The sequence below is a fragment of the Zonotrichia albicollis genome, chromosome 5 (assembly GCF_047830755.1).
Source record: "Zonotrichia albicollis isolate bZonAlb1 chromosome 5, bZonAlb1.hap1, whole genome shotgun sequence".
Lineage (NCBI taxonomy): Eukaryota > Metazoa > Chordata > Aves > Passeriformes > Passerellidae > Zonotrichia > Zonotrichia albicollis.
This window is the reverse complement of record NC_133823.1, coordinates 56477280-56493787: the sequence shown is the minus strand read 5'-3', so window position 1 is coordinate 56493787 and position 16508 is coordinate 56477280. Positions and strand designations below refer to the sequence as shown.

The window sequence follows — 16508 nt, the reverse complement described above, 5'->3', positions numbered from 1 at the left end:
AAGTACTGAGCTAATGAGGTAGTGGCCAAAGTCTAAGCTAAGTTAAAGGGCACAATACCTTACACCGTAAAGTTTATATTGCTCCTTTAGAGTTCATGTGTGCAGGTATTTGAGCTAAGGGGTAAAGTTTTACCTTATTTGCCTCAAGCTGTTGAAGATTTCTTACCTATTTAATATTTCCATTGCTTGCATATCTTTGCCATTTGATGCCCTTGTGACTTTGTCTTGAAAATCAAATTTGTGTTTATCTAAAATGCAACATCTCAGAGCTATTTTTTTTCAATTTCTGAAAATTTTTGTTAGTTATGTGCAAGAGTTCTTCAACAATTAAAGCCTATTTCCATGTCTGAGGCATCTGTAAAATTGATTTAATTCTGGTGCCAACTGCTCCAGAGCTGCTGGTAGGTTGGGATGTCTACCTTGTCTTTTACTTTTGGTTCATTTTTATAGATATAATATCTGTAAATTCAGTAATGCCATGTGAAATAGGTTATATTGGTACAGCAGAGGTCAGCTCTATCATTAGTATAGTATGCAGGGCAATTTCTGATTTGAAGTCTGAATTTTGTTTTAAAGATTAATACAGAACTCTCAAGTAAAATTTCTACAAATTTTTCCACTGTCCTAAGTGTCACATTTCATTTCACAGGTAATGCAACCAAGATACAAAGTAAATAATTTGCCTTAGTTAAAAAATATGGCTGGTAGAATTAGAACTCAGGTTTCACACTCTAAGCAATGTGACTGAATTACTGCATCTTTTAGGCTGTTTTTTTTTCCTCATCCTAACCACTGAACTAATACTGTGAATATGCAATATTGTGGCTCATTAGCAGCAAAAGTGTGTTTCCTCAAACATACCTCAAGAAATAATGTAGCTTTCTTGTGCAGAAATGTGTGAGAATTGACTGAAATGTATTCTGCTTAGATACAATAGCATTTTATTCTCTTGTGTTGTTGGCTTTATCTATTGTGACATGAAAAAGATCAATAATGTGCATAAATGTAACATGATTGATACATTTCCTCCTTAGTTCTTTCTTGAAATAGTATTTGATTTATAGATTTAAATATTGTGTTGTATTAAGTTACTTCAGTGAATAATAAATTGCAATGGCAAATCTAAATGCTAAAAGGTACACTTCACTTTTACTAGACTATTACACTTTTCCAAGAAAATACCTTTTAAACATTTTTTTGTGTCTTGAAATTCTTTTATATGTAGGATTTACTCTGTAATTGCTGAAGTGGTTCTTGTCACTGTTATTCAGCACCAGTTTGTTTTCCTGACTGCTTGGATTCTGCAGCTTATGCTTGCAGAGGGGTCAAGTTCTGTTTCTTGCCATCTGACCTCGGTTCAAGCTCTGAACTGAGGCTTTATGTCATTGAATCTTTAGGGCTTTCTAATCCTTTCCTCACACCCATTTTCAGCTAAGTAAATTCACATATAAATTGTTGTTCTTTACATTCTACTTATGGATAGTTAGCTAAACTGTTAAAAAGCTGCTCCTCTAATCAGGTGGTATGTGTGTACTTTCTTTTGGGGGGGGGGGGTTTGTGCTGGGGTTCTATTCTCTTAACCAGTGAGGAAAAGCTTTGTCTTGTTGGAAAAAAGCAGCTCCCAAAGTTCTTTCTCTGCCAGGAAAAAATCGTCTTTATACAGGACAAAGGCTTTTCTTTTTCTTTATGTTCTTTTGGAGTATTTCTAGTAGTGAAAAATTTTATTAGAAACACAAATCCAATAGAATTGGAGGTTTTATGAAATTAAAAATATGAAGGATTTGATAAATACTTCAACTGTTTTAATGTACTTATTAGGAAGCAGTAGTGCTGTACAAAAAGAAAGGCAGTGATATGTTCAAAATTGTCACTAATAGCTGGAAAATCTTTTGGGACATTATTATAATCAGAAAATACTGGTAAGTAAGAGATGAATTCTTAATATTTATTTTGATGAATTTTTAAATTTTATTTTGTATTTAGATTTACTAGACAATTATTTCATATTTTAAGATACAAACATGGAATCTGTTTAGTACTACAGATGTCTGAATTAATTTACTTAATTTGGCATTACTTCTTGGGAAAAGTGGTTTGGGGAAACAAAAATGTGAGCCTATTAAGAAATGAAAAAAAAATTTGTCAAAGTTCACCAATTTATTCTTAATAAATGGAAATAAGTTTAACACCTTTGTGCTAAACGGGTTTGGTTTCAAGTAATGATCTGTACTGTGATTAGTATTAAAATGCTGTTTGCACAGTTTTAGCAACTTTTCTCATGAGCTAGCAAGCATTACAGGTTGTCTGCAAATCTTTCATCATGTGACCCCAAGCATGATAAAATGGGGAGGGAAGATGATCCTCATCCTAAATTCAGCTAATGCAGCTGGAGGAAAGTTTATTCAGCTTAAAGTGCTGTCTGTGCCTCTGATTTTTCTGCAAGTATGGCTGCCTATCTGTAGTTAAAAACTTAATACTGATATCAGGATGTTTCCTGTGGGAGTGACCTGAGACTGTCTGACATTTGATGTATCTTGTATATCACTTGTATATCACCTGATATCACTTTTGCTTAGCTCACTGGCAGACTTATTATGTCTTGTACATGATTTATATAGCTTTAAAAAAGGGTTTAGTGTTATGTAGAGCTGATGTGTCTCAAGGTTTGATCTTTTTTTTGGCAACACACAAGGATTGCTCTCTAGTTTGACTTTTACCAGTGGAAATTCAGGATTCCAAGGCAGAAGAACTTCTCTGAAAGTATAAAGCCTGTCCTGGAGTTAGGTGTAGAATCTCAAGGTTCATAAATAGAGTTTTCATGGTTGCAAGAAAAACAATGAACTTGTTGTGAGGGAATAGTGGTGTTTTTATGCTGTGGACATCCTAAAGGAATAGCTCTAATGGGCTGGGACAGGTAGATTAATTCAGCAAAAGTGACTCATTATCTCTTGGTACTGTCCAGCCAAGAAAAATACCATGTCTGTTTTTAAACATCAGCTGTCCAATCTGTAAAAATTGCTCTTTTGCATCCCTGAAAGCATATAATACAATAACACAGAATTCTGTTCTAAATCAGTATTTTAGAGCTGAGCAAACTAGATTTAAGTAATAATGAGTTACATTATGTTTGTGCTCAACTGAAGAAACTTTATTTTTCAGAGTAATTTTATTCTTATTTTGCCTTTTTAATAATATCTTTGAGAAGAAGTAAGAGGTCAGCAGTTGTGGGAAGAGGGTGGAGGACAGTGGGCAGTGGGAAAGAACCCTGCAGACAGCAGGGTCAGAGAAGGAAGAGGGGAGAGGTGCTCCAGTTACTGGAGCAGAGATTCCCCTGCAGCCCTTGGAGAAGAGCATGGTGAAGCTTGTAGAACCTGCAGCCCACAGAGGACCATGTTGGAACAGATATCCACAGTGCAGCCCTTGGAGGACCCTCTGGATCAGGTGGAGATGCCCTGAAGGAAGCTACAGCCTGTGGAGATGCCATGCTGGAGCAGGCCTCTGGCAGGAACTGCAGCTCTAGAGAGGAGCCCCTGCAGGAGCAGCTTTTCTGGCAGGAGCTGTGGCTCTGTGGAATGGTCTGTTCCTGAAGGACTGTGTCCTTTGGAAAAGACATGTATTAGAGCAGTTCATGAAGAGCTGCAGTTGTAGGAAGGACACTGGAGCAATTTGTGAAGGCCTGTAGCCCATGGGAGAGACCCCAAGCTGGAAGCAGGGAAAAAAGAGAGGGAAGTGGCAGAGAGGAACTGTAATGAACTGAGAGTAGCCTGTTTCCCTTCCTCCTTGCACTCTTTGGGGTGGGGGAGGAGGTAGAAGAGTCAGGAATGAAGGAGTGAAGCTGAAGCCTGGGGAAGAGGGGGTGGTAAGGTGGTTTATTGTTTTCCCTTTCTTATGATGCAAATCTGTTTTTATTGGCTATAAATGAAATTGATTCTCTCCAAGTTGAGTCTGACTTGCCTGTTACAGTAATTGGTAAGTGATCTCCCTGTCTTCATCTTGACCCTCAAGTTTCTCCCCCTGATTTTCTCTCCTGCCATCTTGCTTCCTCACCCCTGCCCCATTGAAGAGGGGCAGTGGATTGAGAGCATCAGTGGATTGGGAGATTGGCAGCCAGCCAAGATCAGGCTGCCATCATGTGCTCTTGAAAGCAGATAATCTCAAGAACCTCCCTAAACAGAACTGACTGTAATTTAGTGGTATGGAGAAAAGGAGGAAACATACCTGGTAACTAATAATGGGAGTGAAAAAGTTCTTTAGGTTGTAAGTACATGAACAGGATGGAGAACACCTTGGTGTTGTAGTTAGTCATATTTGGATTCATCTGCCAAAACACTGCAGCTATAATAAAGGCTGCTGCATAGCTAGGATACTGTAGGAAAAGTACTGCCTGCAGTGTAAGGAAGTCTGGTGTATAGGTAAAAGACATCATCTTGAGATGTTGCTCCCCGTGTTCAGGAAACAGGTGTTCAGTTGAGACTTGTGCAGAAGAGATGGAGTTGAATCTGGTGAGGAAGAGCAGGTGGACTAGATTAGCCACAAAATGAAGTGTTAAGGGGATAATGAAGGTCTCTGTAAATGCATCAAGGTGCTGAATACCTAGTTAATGGTCATGGGTACAAGAATAAAATTGCCACAAAAGCAAACTGGAATAAGTTGCCATATGCAATTTTAAACAAGAAATTAGAAGCTTTATTTTAACTACTAGCACTGTTGATTTGGGAAAATTTTTAAAGTAACCGGTGTTTGTGAGGGGAAGGGTATTGGCTGAAAACTCTTAATTTTTGAAATGGAACTTAATTTAAAGAAGGTAGATTATGTGTCTCCATTCAGTAGAAGATGGGACTTGATGTAGGCAGTGTAAGTTTAAGTCCTGCATTCCCTCTAGACCAGAGTACCTTTTCTGATAAAGCACATAAAGGTACATTCCTAGATGAATCAAGGGCTACAAGTGAGTATAAAGCTTGGATTTGCCTATAGTGGTTATATCAAATCAATTAAAATACTGTAAGAATAGTGCATGTAGCTCACATGGTAAGGAGTCTGTATCCTAATTCTTAGCTTAGTTTGCCACAAGTTTGCAGACTTCAGTTAAAAAGAATGATGCCTGCAATTCATAGCTTTCTTTGCAGTATTCAGATGCCTCTAGTAATTATGACAGATATTTAATTGAATGACATGAGTTTACCTTTTCTTCTAAGGAAAGCACTTTGTGCTATTTTTAAGTTGAGCTGTAAAAGCCAGACAAGAATTTGAAAATATCTGAAGTATTGAATATGACTGAATGCACTGTATCAATAAATATATATCATATTAGTAATGGAATTTATTTAAGAGAATTTTAGGAAGTGTGTGTTGTTCTCAAAATCCATTTTTTTGCTTGTTTAAAACATCTAGCTTTCTTTTCTTCCTTTAAGACTGTGAGCCAGAAGAGCTAACTGACTGGTCTATGGATGAGAAATGTTCCTTCTGTAATTTACACAAAGAAACAGCCAGTGTAAGTATGAGCATTATATTAAATATTACTCCCAACACTAATTTTCAATTCAGAGAATTGAATTTTGCAAATAAGTTAATTCCACATTTTGACTCAAGGTAGTTTGATTTTAGTGGTTCTATTCCATTCAAAGCTCAGTAATTTAATTGTATATTTTACTACCAGCAGACTAACTTCTGAAAGATGTTATGATCTTGCTATGTTTTCCAGGATCGTGCATCAGTTTTCGGTTCTTCACAGTCAACGCCTACAGAGGAACTGTCATCTCAGGGCCAGTCCAACACTGATAAGATTGAATGCCAAGCAGAAAACTATCTAAATGCACTCTTTCGAAAGAAAGGTAATAAAAGCATGTCTTTTGTATTATGAAATAGGACAAAAAAATCTAGAAGAATCAAATTATTCAGGGTTAATTTTGTTTCCTCAGTAATTTTTTTTTAATCTACTGAAATAGATGTTTCTGCTGTTTCTTTTTTTTATTCCTTTGGTTTTCCTTAATCTTTTTCTCACTTGAATCACCAAATGAAGTGCTACCCTTCCTACTTGCCATTCCTCTTCGTCCTCTTGCAGTATGTGTCATTCTTTTGAATCCCTGTTCATAAGTTGTATTGGATTTTTCTTTTTACCATGAGCTGCTACTTTGTTTTCATGCCAACCTCAGGTGTCATTCTCTGGAATCCGAAGCATTTAAACATTTTCTGTTCCTAAATTCTCACTTCTGGTTTTCAATGGGAAACACATTTTAGGCAAGAGAATGGGCTTTGCAGATTGCAAAATGGAATTTGGGATCTTCTTGCATGAAAGCTTCAAATAGATCCAAACTGGAGATTAAAACTTCTTCTCAAAATGCAGTATTTAGTAGGTCATTAATTCTTTGACTGTTCTTATTCTTTCCTCTATCATCAAGTTAGAGCAGTACATGAGTGAATGATAAATCAGCTTATTTCATGAATGTTACTTGGTTTACTCACTGTCCACAAAAGCAAAAATAGTAATTTTGTTCCTTAAGTTCTTGTGAATGAAGAAATGTCAATAAAGTTACTGTGAATGCAGTAACTACATTTTTAATAGATTTTTCTTGAGTTTAGTATGTGTGTGTCAGAATAGCTGAGTATGGCTAGGGTGACAGCTCTCTCTTGCTTTTGACAGAGTTAGAGTTAGACGCTGTCTCTTCTTCATAAGTGGGAGAAAAAAGCAAAGTTAGTTTTCTCCCTTTTAAATTGCTGTAGCAGGAGAGATGATTATGCCCTTGAACCTGGGGTATGTAAAATCTTCTTCTGTACAGACTTGTCTACTCAGTCTACATGTTTTTTTGCATTTTAAAGAACTGAAATAGAGTGCAACAGCATTTTGAGTGCATCCTTTGGAGTCTTGGCTTTCTTTCAAACCAGCTATTTTCCATTTGAAATAAAATGTCCAATGAAGTTGGCACCTCATTACTTCTTAAAGTCTTATATTTTCATCACAGGCCCAATTGTGTGGCATCTCCCTAGGCAGATATTTTAATTCCTTCAAATTTCTACTTTGTCAGATCTCTTCTTGGTCTTGATGTGTACAATGTTGTTTAGTGTTTGCCTGCTTTATGCTCCTGCTGCAGATGATCTCTTTTGATACTCCTTGAGAGGAACTTCTATCATGGGAGAAGTGAAACTTGGCATGACCTCACCTTAGTGGTGTGAACGACTTCTAAGTGAAGCTTCTCACAAAGAACATTTGGCTTTCAGCATTTTCTTTCGGTTTGATCTGTCAGATCAGTAATGCTAGGTTAAAGAGGTTTTGTCTATTGAAAAATGAAACTTCCAATTGTTTTTGTGATTCTCTGAAGTACTTCTGTGTTCTTGGGTAAGAATTTACTAAGAATATTGCTTCAGTTCAGGTTTTAGCAAAGTCTTTAAAGTTGTTCAAATTACAGGAAGTGAAAAGGAAAAAAATAGTAAAGGGCATGTGAAACCAATTTATGAGGTATTCAAGTAACTGGTTTGGATTCTAGGAGGAAGATGAAGAGTTTTACTAAGAAAGTCCCAAGTCTGCTTTCTGAATTTTTGTAGGTTTTTGAGTTCAAGTATCAACTTATGAGGAAAAGAATAAAAAAATTTTCCAGTAATTGTTTAGCTAAGGAATGGTTAGCTAAGGAATAGCTCTTATACCTGGTCCCAAACCAGATGTTTTTTGCTGTTAGAAAATTGTAGAGTTCTTGGCTGGCTGTCTTTAAAATGGAGTAACACTTGTTTGGCTTGCAAACTCCTCAAGATGATCTACTCTCTTTCTATTTTAGCTAATTTAGTCCTCTAAAGACTGTTGAGCAAATTAGAGAGTTCATTTCTTGGTCCCATTAATCTTTTATTTTGAAGAAATTATATATGACTTTTTTAATTTGCAGACTAGTTTGAGGGGATTTGATTGTGGGTTTGGGTTTGGTTTGTTTTTGGTTTTTGGGTTTTTTTTGTGTTTTTTTTTTTTGTATCAGGAAGCTTGTTCAGAAGATCTCAAAATGTGCCTATTTGTAGAATCTAGGACAAAAGATGATAAACTCTTGACAAAATGGGCAAACTCTTGAAATGCTGTAAACAGCTAAGGTCTTCCCATTAGGAACCCAACTTCACTGCATTAGTGAGAGACCAGTTTTGTAGTCAGTTGTCTGTAGGAAGGTCCTGTGCTCAGCAGGCACATCAGCAAATCCAAAGTTCTTCTTGTCATCAAACACTGATTGTTGCCATTAAACAATGTGTGAAACCCAAATGCTTTCTTCCCAAGTATGGCATCTCTCTACCCTTTTGGTGGTGTAAGCAGAGTAGACTTAGATTGGTGCTTTTCCACTTCCACAATGCTGAAGTTCAGCTGTTCTGTTTTGTTAAGGGGAAAACACAGTATGCTTTAAAAATACATGTAGGTCTTTTTTTTCTGTGAGTATTATAGAGTGTGACATATGATCGTTGTTATATCACAGAATCACAGTTGTTTAAAAAGTTGATCAGACATTTTGTTCATGGACTATTAATTTGCTGTATTTCTAGTAATACCATTGTGTCTTCTTAGAAGCTCATTTTTCCATGCAATATTAATGTGACCTCTTTAAACAAAACCAAAGAAAAAGAGTTTTGAATCAGGTTCTATCTTCAGGACAGATGATCCACCAAGAGACAACTGAGACATGAGAAGCTCATGTAGAAGTTAAGGAATTTAGGCACAAAAATTATAGAGGGAATGTTTGAGATTACTTGAATCTTTTCAGATTATCTGGGCTGCTGTGTCAAGTATCTTCAATGCCATGTTTCCCATCCCAAAGTAATTTTCCTGTAAGCTTTTTAAAGCTCTTTACTATTTCTAGATATCCTTGTTGTGTTCTAAAATATTTCCTTTCACAAATATGGCATTCTTATACCATACCATATACCTGAATTTAACTTTGAATTCTTCTGTTCTTTTAGTAGTTTACTTTGGGATGTGCAACTGTCAGAAGCTGGTTATGCATCTTGTACAATGTATATTTAATTTAGCAAACCTATGACAATGTAATCATGCACACATTATCTCAGACTGAAAAAAAGTGTTACGTTCTGAGGTGTAGTTTTGAGTTGCCCACACTACTTCATCCAAAACCAGCTGCAGTTTCTTTTGATTATTAATCTTAAGAAATCTAATTTGTCCTTTCAAAATCTGGATGATTTTCTGTAATCACTGACACAGTTTGTGCAATAAACTTCTGTGACAGACAGCTTTGCTGTCCCTCTTAAACTTCATCAGGAAAGAATGTTTAATGGGGTTTGCACTCCTTTCTTAAGGAGATACTTTTTGTGTTGACCACCTACCTGGCATTGTTACTTTCTTCACTGATTCTACTTTTCTTGATAATTTCTGCTACATTTACTAGGATTCATAGAAATATGACTGGATATAGAATAGTGAACATTGCAGCCTGAGTAGAGGAAGAAAAAAGGTGGAATGTTTATGAGAACAGAACAAGTTAGCTGAGCTAATCATGATACATGCCTCAGAATAAATAATTGTATTCCTGTTGTAACCTGAACAATTTTGCAAGTAGAACTAAGAGCTTCGCTGGGACAGTTGGGTGGCTGTTGAGGTGGGGTTGTTAAAATAAAATGTGGCCTTTTTGTGAAAAGGGTGAATTTATGGAGTGAATTCATGAAGCACACTGAGAAGCAATCGTGTGTTCTTAGTCCTTCTCCTCACACAACTGGATTGCAGGTACAAGGGGGATTGTGATTCCCTGCTGCTTTTCACTCCTTTTGGCATTGTGTCAGAAGACAAATTCCGTTATAAGGTTGAGCTTGTAGTGAAAATATACTGGTTTTTGATTAATGGAATACTGTTGTTCCACACTATTGTGGGAGCTTTTAATTCATTGTTCATTGTCCTGACGGACAAATCTGTCACCACAGGCATTGCAGTCTAGTGATCACACATAATGTTAATGTGCAGAATAGTTAACAGTATAGGTTTGAATAGTTACAAGCTCGTGCAGCACGTAAACTGAGGAATTATTAATCCTAAATATGATCTTTGAATTAAAATAAATCATTGCAATTAGTCATAATTACGTTACATAATTACTCTTTTATCTTGTATTCAGACTGTTACCTTCACAATCAAAAGCAGAAAATATCAGATTCCATCAGACAAATTCAGCCCTCTTTTATCCTAATAACATCAGGTCTGCAGACCTTTAGAGACTGTTCTACTGGATTCAAATTATAGGTTATACATGGACTAAATACAGCTGCCTTGTATTTTATAACGACTGTAAAAAATGGAGTTTTTAACAGATGTAGGCATGCAAATTTAAAACTTTGCAAGTTTTTCCTATAGTCACAACTCCTAGTAAAACATCTTCGAAAAAAAAATCTATTCAGGTCATACCAAGTATATCTGGTGCCATCTGCTGATAACAATTAAGAAATATTTGGTAGTGATAGTAAGTTCAGAGTTCTAACACCTTTCTTGCCCAAAATATGTTTCATTGTGTTTTAAAATTTTATATGTCTAATTACAAACTTCTCATGTGTAATGGAAAATTACTACTATGAATCACAGGATGGGTGAAGTACTTTCCCATGTTGGGGGGAACAGACTGGCCAGTGAGATGCTGGAGAGCAGCACTGCAGAAAGGGACCTGGAGGTCCTGCTTGGTGGGAAGTTGAACATGAGCCAGCAGTGCCCTGGCAGCCAGGAGGGCCAACCCTGTCCTGGGGCATCAGGCACAGCATGGCCAGCTGGGCAAGGGAGGGGATTGTGCTGCTCTGCTCTGGGCTGGGACAGCCTCACCCCGAGTGCTGGGGCAGTTTTGGGTGCCACAGTATAAGAAAGACATCAAACATTAGAGAGTGTCCAAAGGAGGGCAACAAAGATGGTGAGGGGTTTTAAGGGGAAGCCATACAGGGAGTGGCTGAAAGTCACTTGCTTTTTTCAGCCTGGAGGAGACTGAGGGGAGACCTCATTGCAGTTACAACTTTCTCTTGAGAGGAAGTGGAGGGTCAAGCACTGATCTCCCTGGTGACCAGTGACAAGACCTGAGGTCAAGCTCAGTCCCAAAGCTGTGCCAGAGAAAGTTCAGCTTGGACATTAGGAAAACATTCTTCACCAGAGGGTGGTTGGGCACTGGAACAGGCTCCCCAGGGAAGTGGTCACAGCACCAAGCCTGACAGAATTCAAGAAGCATTTGGGCAATAATCTCAGGCACATGGTATGACTCTTGGAGGTGTCCTGTGTAGGGCCAGGAGCTGGACTTCGCTGATCCTTGTGGGTCCCTTTCATCTCAGGATATTCTAATTTTAAGACAGGGTCAAAGTGTTTACAATGGTGCATAGCAGGATAATGACAGACTGTAAATAAGTTGAAATGAAAGGTTCTTTTTAATGTAAGGAAAAATGAGGACAGGCAAGCAGTAGAACATGCCACCCAGAGGTTGTAGAGTCTCCCATCCATGGAAGTATTCCTTACCTAACTAGGTAAAATCCAGAGGAACTCACTTTGACCTCAAAGATGACTACTTTGAATAAGCAGTTTTACTAGAGACTTCCCAAGGTACTTCCACCATGGTTTACAGGTTAATGATTTGCAGTACAGAACAGTCAATGTGATAGCAGCACTATTTGCATTTTTGGCGGATTCGTCTACCTGAGTCTTTTCAAACCCTTTTCATTGAATATGCATTTAGCAGCAATAGGACTTCAAATGCAACCCCAACCCAGGAGCACACCTTTCAGAGTGTATGCTCTTAGATAGACACACACCACCCCCTCATCATGTTACTTTTTTAGAGTAAAATAACTTCAAATCTGTGAACTACCAATAGCTGCAGCAGTTAAATATAAAAGAAATTCTGCTGCATTTATTCTTCATAGGGAGTTTTTGAAAATCATTGCAAAAAAATTATAATAATTTCTTTAGAATTAGTATAAGAGCAAAAGAACATCCTTTATTATTCTGACTAGGTGAAAGATGACTTTGCTCCTAAGGGAAAAGCTGACTTCTCCTGCAAGTGTCTGAAAGCAATACATGCTTGACTGTTACCAGTGCAAAGAGTCTAAAGTGGAATAGAAAGGCAGTAAAAACTTGACAGCTCTGAATTAGTTTTGTCTTGCAGTTTTGTAATAATTGATGCAGAGGATGATGATTAATAAGGAGAAATCTGTTCCAGGCTATTGTGTTTTCCTGCTGATGGAAGGTTCCCTGTACTCGCTGGTCTTTTGCTCCTTAAAGGCACAGATCACACCAGGATGTAAAATAATTCTCCCATTTGCACTGATGATCACCTGTTATCCAGAAGTTATCCAAGAAGTTTTTCTTGTGTGCATGCAACAAACTAATTGCTCCGTATAAGTAGGGTCATTCAGGACCCTACTCAGTCTTGATAATATTTTGTAGAATTCATTTTCTAGGAGTTTCTGATTATAGGCAGTCAAATTTTTGCATTTTCAAGCTTAAGCTGTTGATCAGTAGACTTCATTGTCTGGAACTACCATTTCCCTGTCATGCAAACAATTTTGTTCCTAGATAATTCAATTATTTAATTTCATCTCTTAACTTTCTGTATTCTTTTCTTGTATTTTGCATGTGCATTAGTACTGTACATCTATTGTCTTACTGTTCCAGTATCTGTTGTTGAATTTTTTTTTTTTTTTTACTTCTAAGTGTGTCTCTAGGATGGTAAACTCCAGTTGAACATTTATTGAGTTCATTATTTAGGAATCAGGAATAGGTATGCTCTGTTTATATTGCTTTGCCTGGAGGTTACATGGTGGGGAAAGATCTTTGTAGGTATCCTCCATCATTTAGAATTTTACCTCATATCTCTTCAAGAAACACCTGTCAATTTTAGGTATTTTGGTAGAGATCTGGTTGAAAGATTGTTGGAAGCTAGGGCTTTGACCATAAGCAGATTTGGTTTGTCATGCCTCAGCTAAGTTCTCTTGAAGCCAAGGTGTTTTAAAAATGCTGGAGCTTCACTGTACCTCATCAAGCACTGTGGAGAGGCCGGCCAAAAGGTCTTGACAGGAATCATCTGAGCAGTGAGTCAGCTGCCCTCTCGTGTGCTATAGACAGAGATATCATAGGTGCAGGTTTGGAATTCCTTGCAGTGCTCTGTTGGTGAAAATGATTTCTCAAAATGGAACATGTTTTAAATAAACCTGAAACAAGCAAGCAAAAAAAGCTTCCGTGCATTCCTCCTAAACCTGAGCAGCATTCCTTGATCAGTGCTGGCAGTCACTCTCTTGATAGTTGATGGATAAAACTTCATTGGCATAAAGTACTTGAGCAAGTATGCTGTGTGATCCTCCAAACTTCCTGTTAGGACATGTACCCCATGTACCCTTTGCATGCAAACATCTACCCTACCCAGCCCTTTCAGTTTCTTCACTTCCATGAAAAAACCCTTCAGTTTATCATCTATTTTATTTGTTTCAGATTAACTTTATTATCCCAGTAACTACAGAGCCATGTCCTTTGGTATTTCCTCCAGGCAATCAGGCTCACCTAAAAGCTAATTCTTGTTCATTGCTTTCACACTTGCTTTAAACCCCTCTCCTTTCTTGATTGAAAACTGTTTCACTCATTACCCATGAACTGTGGGCAGTGGTTGGTATATTGGAAAGGATATTTGTGTGGAGACATGTGTAGAGTTGAAGGGAGGAGTGAGGTAATGAAGTGAGTACTGCTGCTGCCAGTGTAAGGGAAAACACAGATCTCCGAGTATGGGCAGCTGTACTTATCCTGTGAAATGGTGTGTTGCAGTCATCAGTGCAGTTGCACAGCTTACTTTAACTTTCTTAATTACATTATTTAAGCTAAGTTACATTTTTTCAGTTGCTTCTATTAGGATTCTTTTTGTTGATTCATAGTTATGGTTTCAGCTGTGCTTTTTAGTAAGAGGTTTAACTTTTTTCTAGCTGATAGGTAGCATTAAAATAAAGTAATATATATCACATTTGATCTTTTTTTTTTGTTTTGTTTCTAAAATGAGATACCTTTTTCTATTGAAATGTTACATACACAAGCAGAAGTAGGATATAGTTAGTTTAGAATGGGAAATAAAGCTTTTCTTCCAAGTGTTTTATTTCTCGCACTTTGAAAATGTCCTGAAAATCCTGTAAGATTATACAATAAAAGCTTTAAACTTTATGTTTGTATTAAACTGCTTGTATTACTGCAAATTGTATGGGACATTTCAAGTAGCATCATATCAGTTTTGGCATTGCAATCCTGAACCTACAATGGGGATTATAATCTCAAGAGTGGAACACAATCTTTTTGCCTTTTTTTTTTTTTAAGACCAGTTCCTCAAAAGTCTAACTGTTCTATGAAGAGAACTAGTCTTTACAACTACACTCTAAAATTATTTTTGTTGTTGTTCTTTGAAAGTAACTTCTTTCTGTATTAATCCATATTTTATTTTACTTCCATGGTTTGTATTCAAAATACTTTATTTTCAAAACTGAAAATGAGCAGTCTGTAAATGAAAATTCAACTTATTTGCCATTAGTACAGATTCTGAGTCCCCTAAGTAATGCAACCCCACATACTCTTACTTGCATGCTATGATAGAGGAGTAAGGTAAGAATTAATGATCTATGCTAAATGTTCTTTCAAGTGACTTCCAGTTAGGAATGCTCATTAAAAAAACCTGATAGAGATCTGAATTAATATGTTTGTTACACATGTACTTGTTTAACATTTGTGTGCTTATATGAAGTATTTATTATAAGAAAAGTAGATAATTTTGGTTCTTAATATATCTGATGCCTCTGTTTTTTATTTCTAGATCTTCCTCAGAACTGTGATCCTAACATTCCCCTAGTTGCTCAGGAATTAATGAAAAAAATGATCCGTCAGTTTGCGATTGAGTACATTTCAAAAAGTAGCAAAATTCAAGAGAACAGAAATGGTTCATCATTTGAACCAAGTCTGATGTGTAAAAGTATCCAAATGAACCAAACGGAAAACTCCCTTCAGGAAGAACAGGATAGCCCTCTAGACCTCACTGTGAATCGAACTCAAGAACAGAATACTCAGCAAGGTAAATTTCTATATCTGATCATCTGTGTTTTGCTGTCATTTATTTATTTTGTGGTGTCTTATTCCCTTGAAAAGTAAATGTCCATGTCAAATAAAAATATTTTTCATATTGTGTGTTAGCAGATAAGCATTCTGATTTCTGAGTGCCCGTGTTAAACAAGTGGCATTGAAATTTTTCAGTTTTGGAATACTGAATTTAAGTCCTCTCACCTGTGCTGTCACAGGTGACAGTGGTTCAAAATTTTGTTGAAGAAATGGCTGTCTGAGAAAAGAGAAAAAGATGCTGGGATTTCATAGAGCAAATGTCACTCAGTCTCTCTCAGCTCTTGAACACTTTGATTCTTTAAATACAGGCTGGTTAGAATGATGGGAAGAGAAGATTGATCTGGGAGAAAATTTCCTTACTTCATATCTTAATCATTACAGATCAGTGCAGCTTTCTTAACTGAAGTAAAGCTAGAAAAATAGTCTGTTTCACTATCACTTACAAAAAGGAAATAATTTCTTTGCCTCAAGGAATATTGCAATCCAAAACTGATAACAGTATAATCACAAGAGTGATTTGGACTTTGAACTAGATTTGGATTAGCAGCAGTTTTCAGGAAGGGTTGTGACTGTCATGTGCAACTGAAAGCAGTGGCAAAAGCAGCTTTTGTCTTTTACAGATATCAGGGTCTGTGTTTATCCTGTAATATTGCAGACCAAAGTGAAAAGTCGACCTGTATGTACCATACTAAAAAGTATGGTACCATACTAAAAAAGTTGAAAGAAACCAGAACTAAGTTTGTTTGGGTTTTTTGTTTGTTTATTTTAATATGCATTAGTAGATTTGGTATGTATGTACCTGATGATTCAGTCTTTAATTGGAGATCCTTGGGGGCAGCGAGCTCTCATGGATTCCTCAAGATAAATATACCTATTCTAGGTTAAATTGCAAGCATCTGTTTTCTTTGACAGAAAAAAATTAGGAAATACTGGAATTCTTGCTTTTATTTGGTATGGTCAGTGGAAATCAGTTCATGCCAGGGTTTAGTAAATCCTTAGTGGTTTAAATCCTGAGAAAGTACCTATTGTGGTTGGATATAATTTTTCTACAGATGAATTACAGATTTTAGAGGTTTATAATTGGCCAGGTTGAAGCACATTTCTTTTGCAAGAGCAATAAAAAATACTTTCCTGATATCAGGACTATAGCATGTTGCTTACTTCAGCAGCTGATTATTTATAACTAGTCTTAAATGTTCATGAAGGAGCAAAGTCCCCAAAGGCAGGTTCTGGTCATTGCTGAGCCCAAATAAATCTTCGAGGAATGAAAGGGAAGGCAGGAGGTGGGCAGGGCAGGGACAGGAAGAAAATTGTGCTGCCACCCTTATCTTAAAATCCATTGATCTTTTCTCCAAGAAAAATCTAAAATACAGAGAAATGGAGTTATTTAAATAATCTTTTTATGTTATTGGATTTTTTCTTGTAGTAAGACTAAATA

At 36.8% G+C, this 16508-nt stretch overlaps 1 protein-coding gene across 11 annotated transcripts in view; it reads left to right on the top strand.

The window, feature by feature from the left end:
- The window catches only part of LCORL (ligand dependent nuclear receptor corepressor like), an 80432-nt gene that overhangs the window by 25168 nt on the left and 38756 nt on the right, over positions 1-16508 (top strand). For all 11 annotated transcript variants that reach the window (XR_012580507.1, XR_012580508.1, XR_012580509.1 and 8 more), the window contains exons 3-5: positions 5412-5491; positions 5702-5831; positions 14772-15026. Coding sequence is in view for 8 of the 11 variants with exons in the window: in XM_074541798.1 (XP_074397899.1) it covers positions 5412-5491; positions 5702-5831; positions 14772-15026 (465 nt within the window). In the remaining 3 variants the exon portion in view is untranslated. The remainder of the gene's footprint in view (positions 1-5411; positions 5492-5701; positions 5832-14771; positions 15027-16508) is intronic.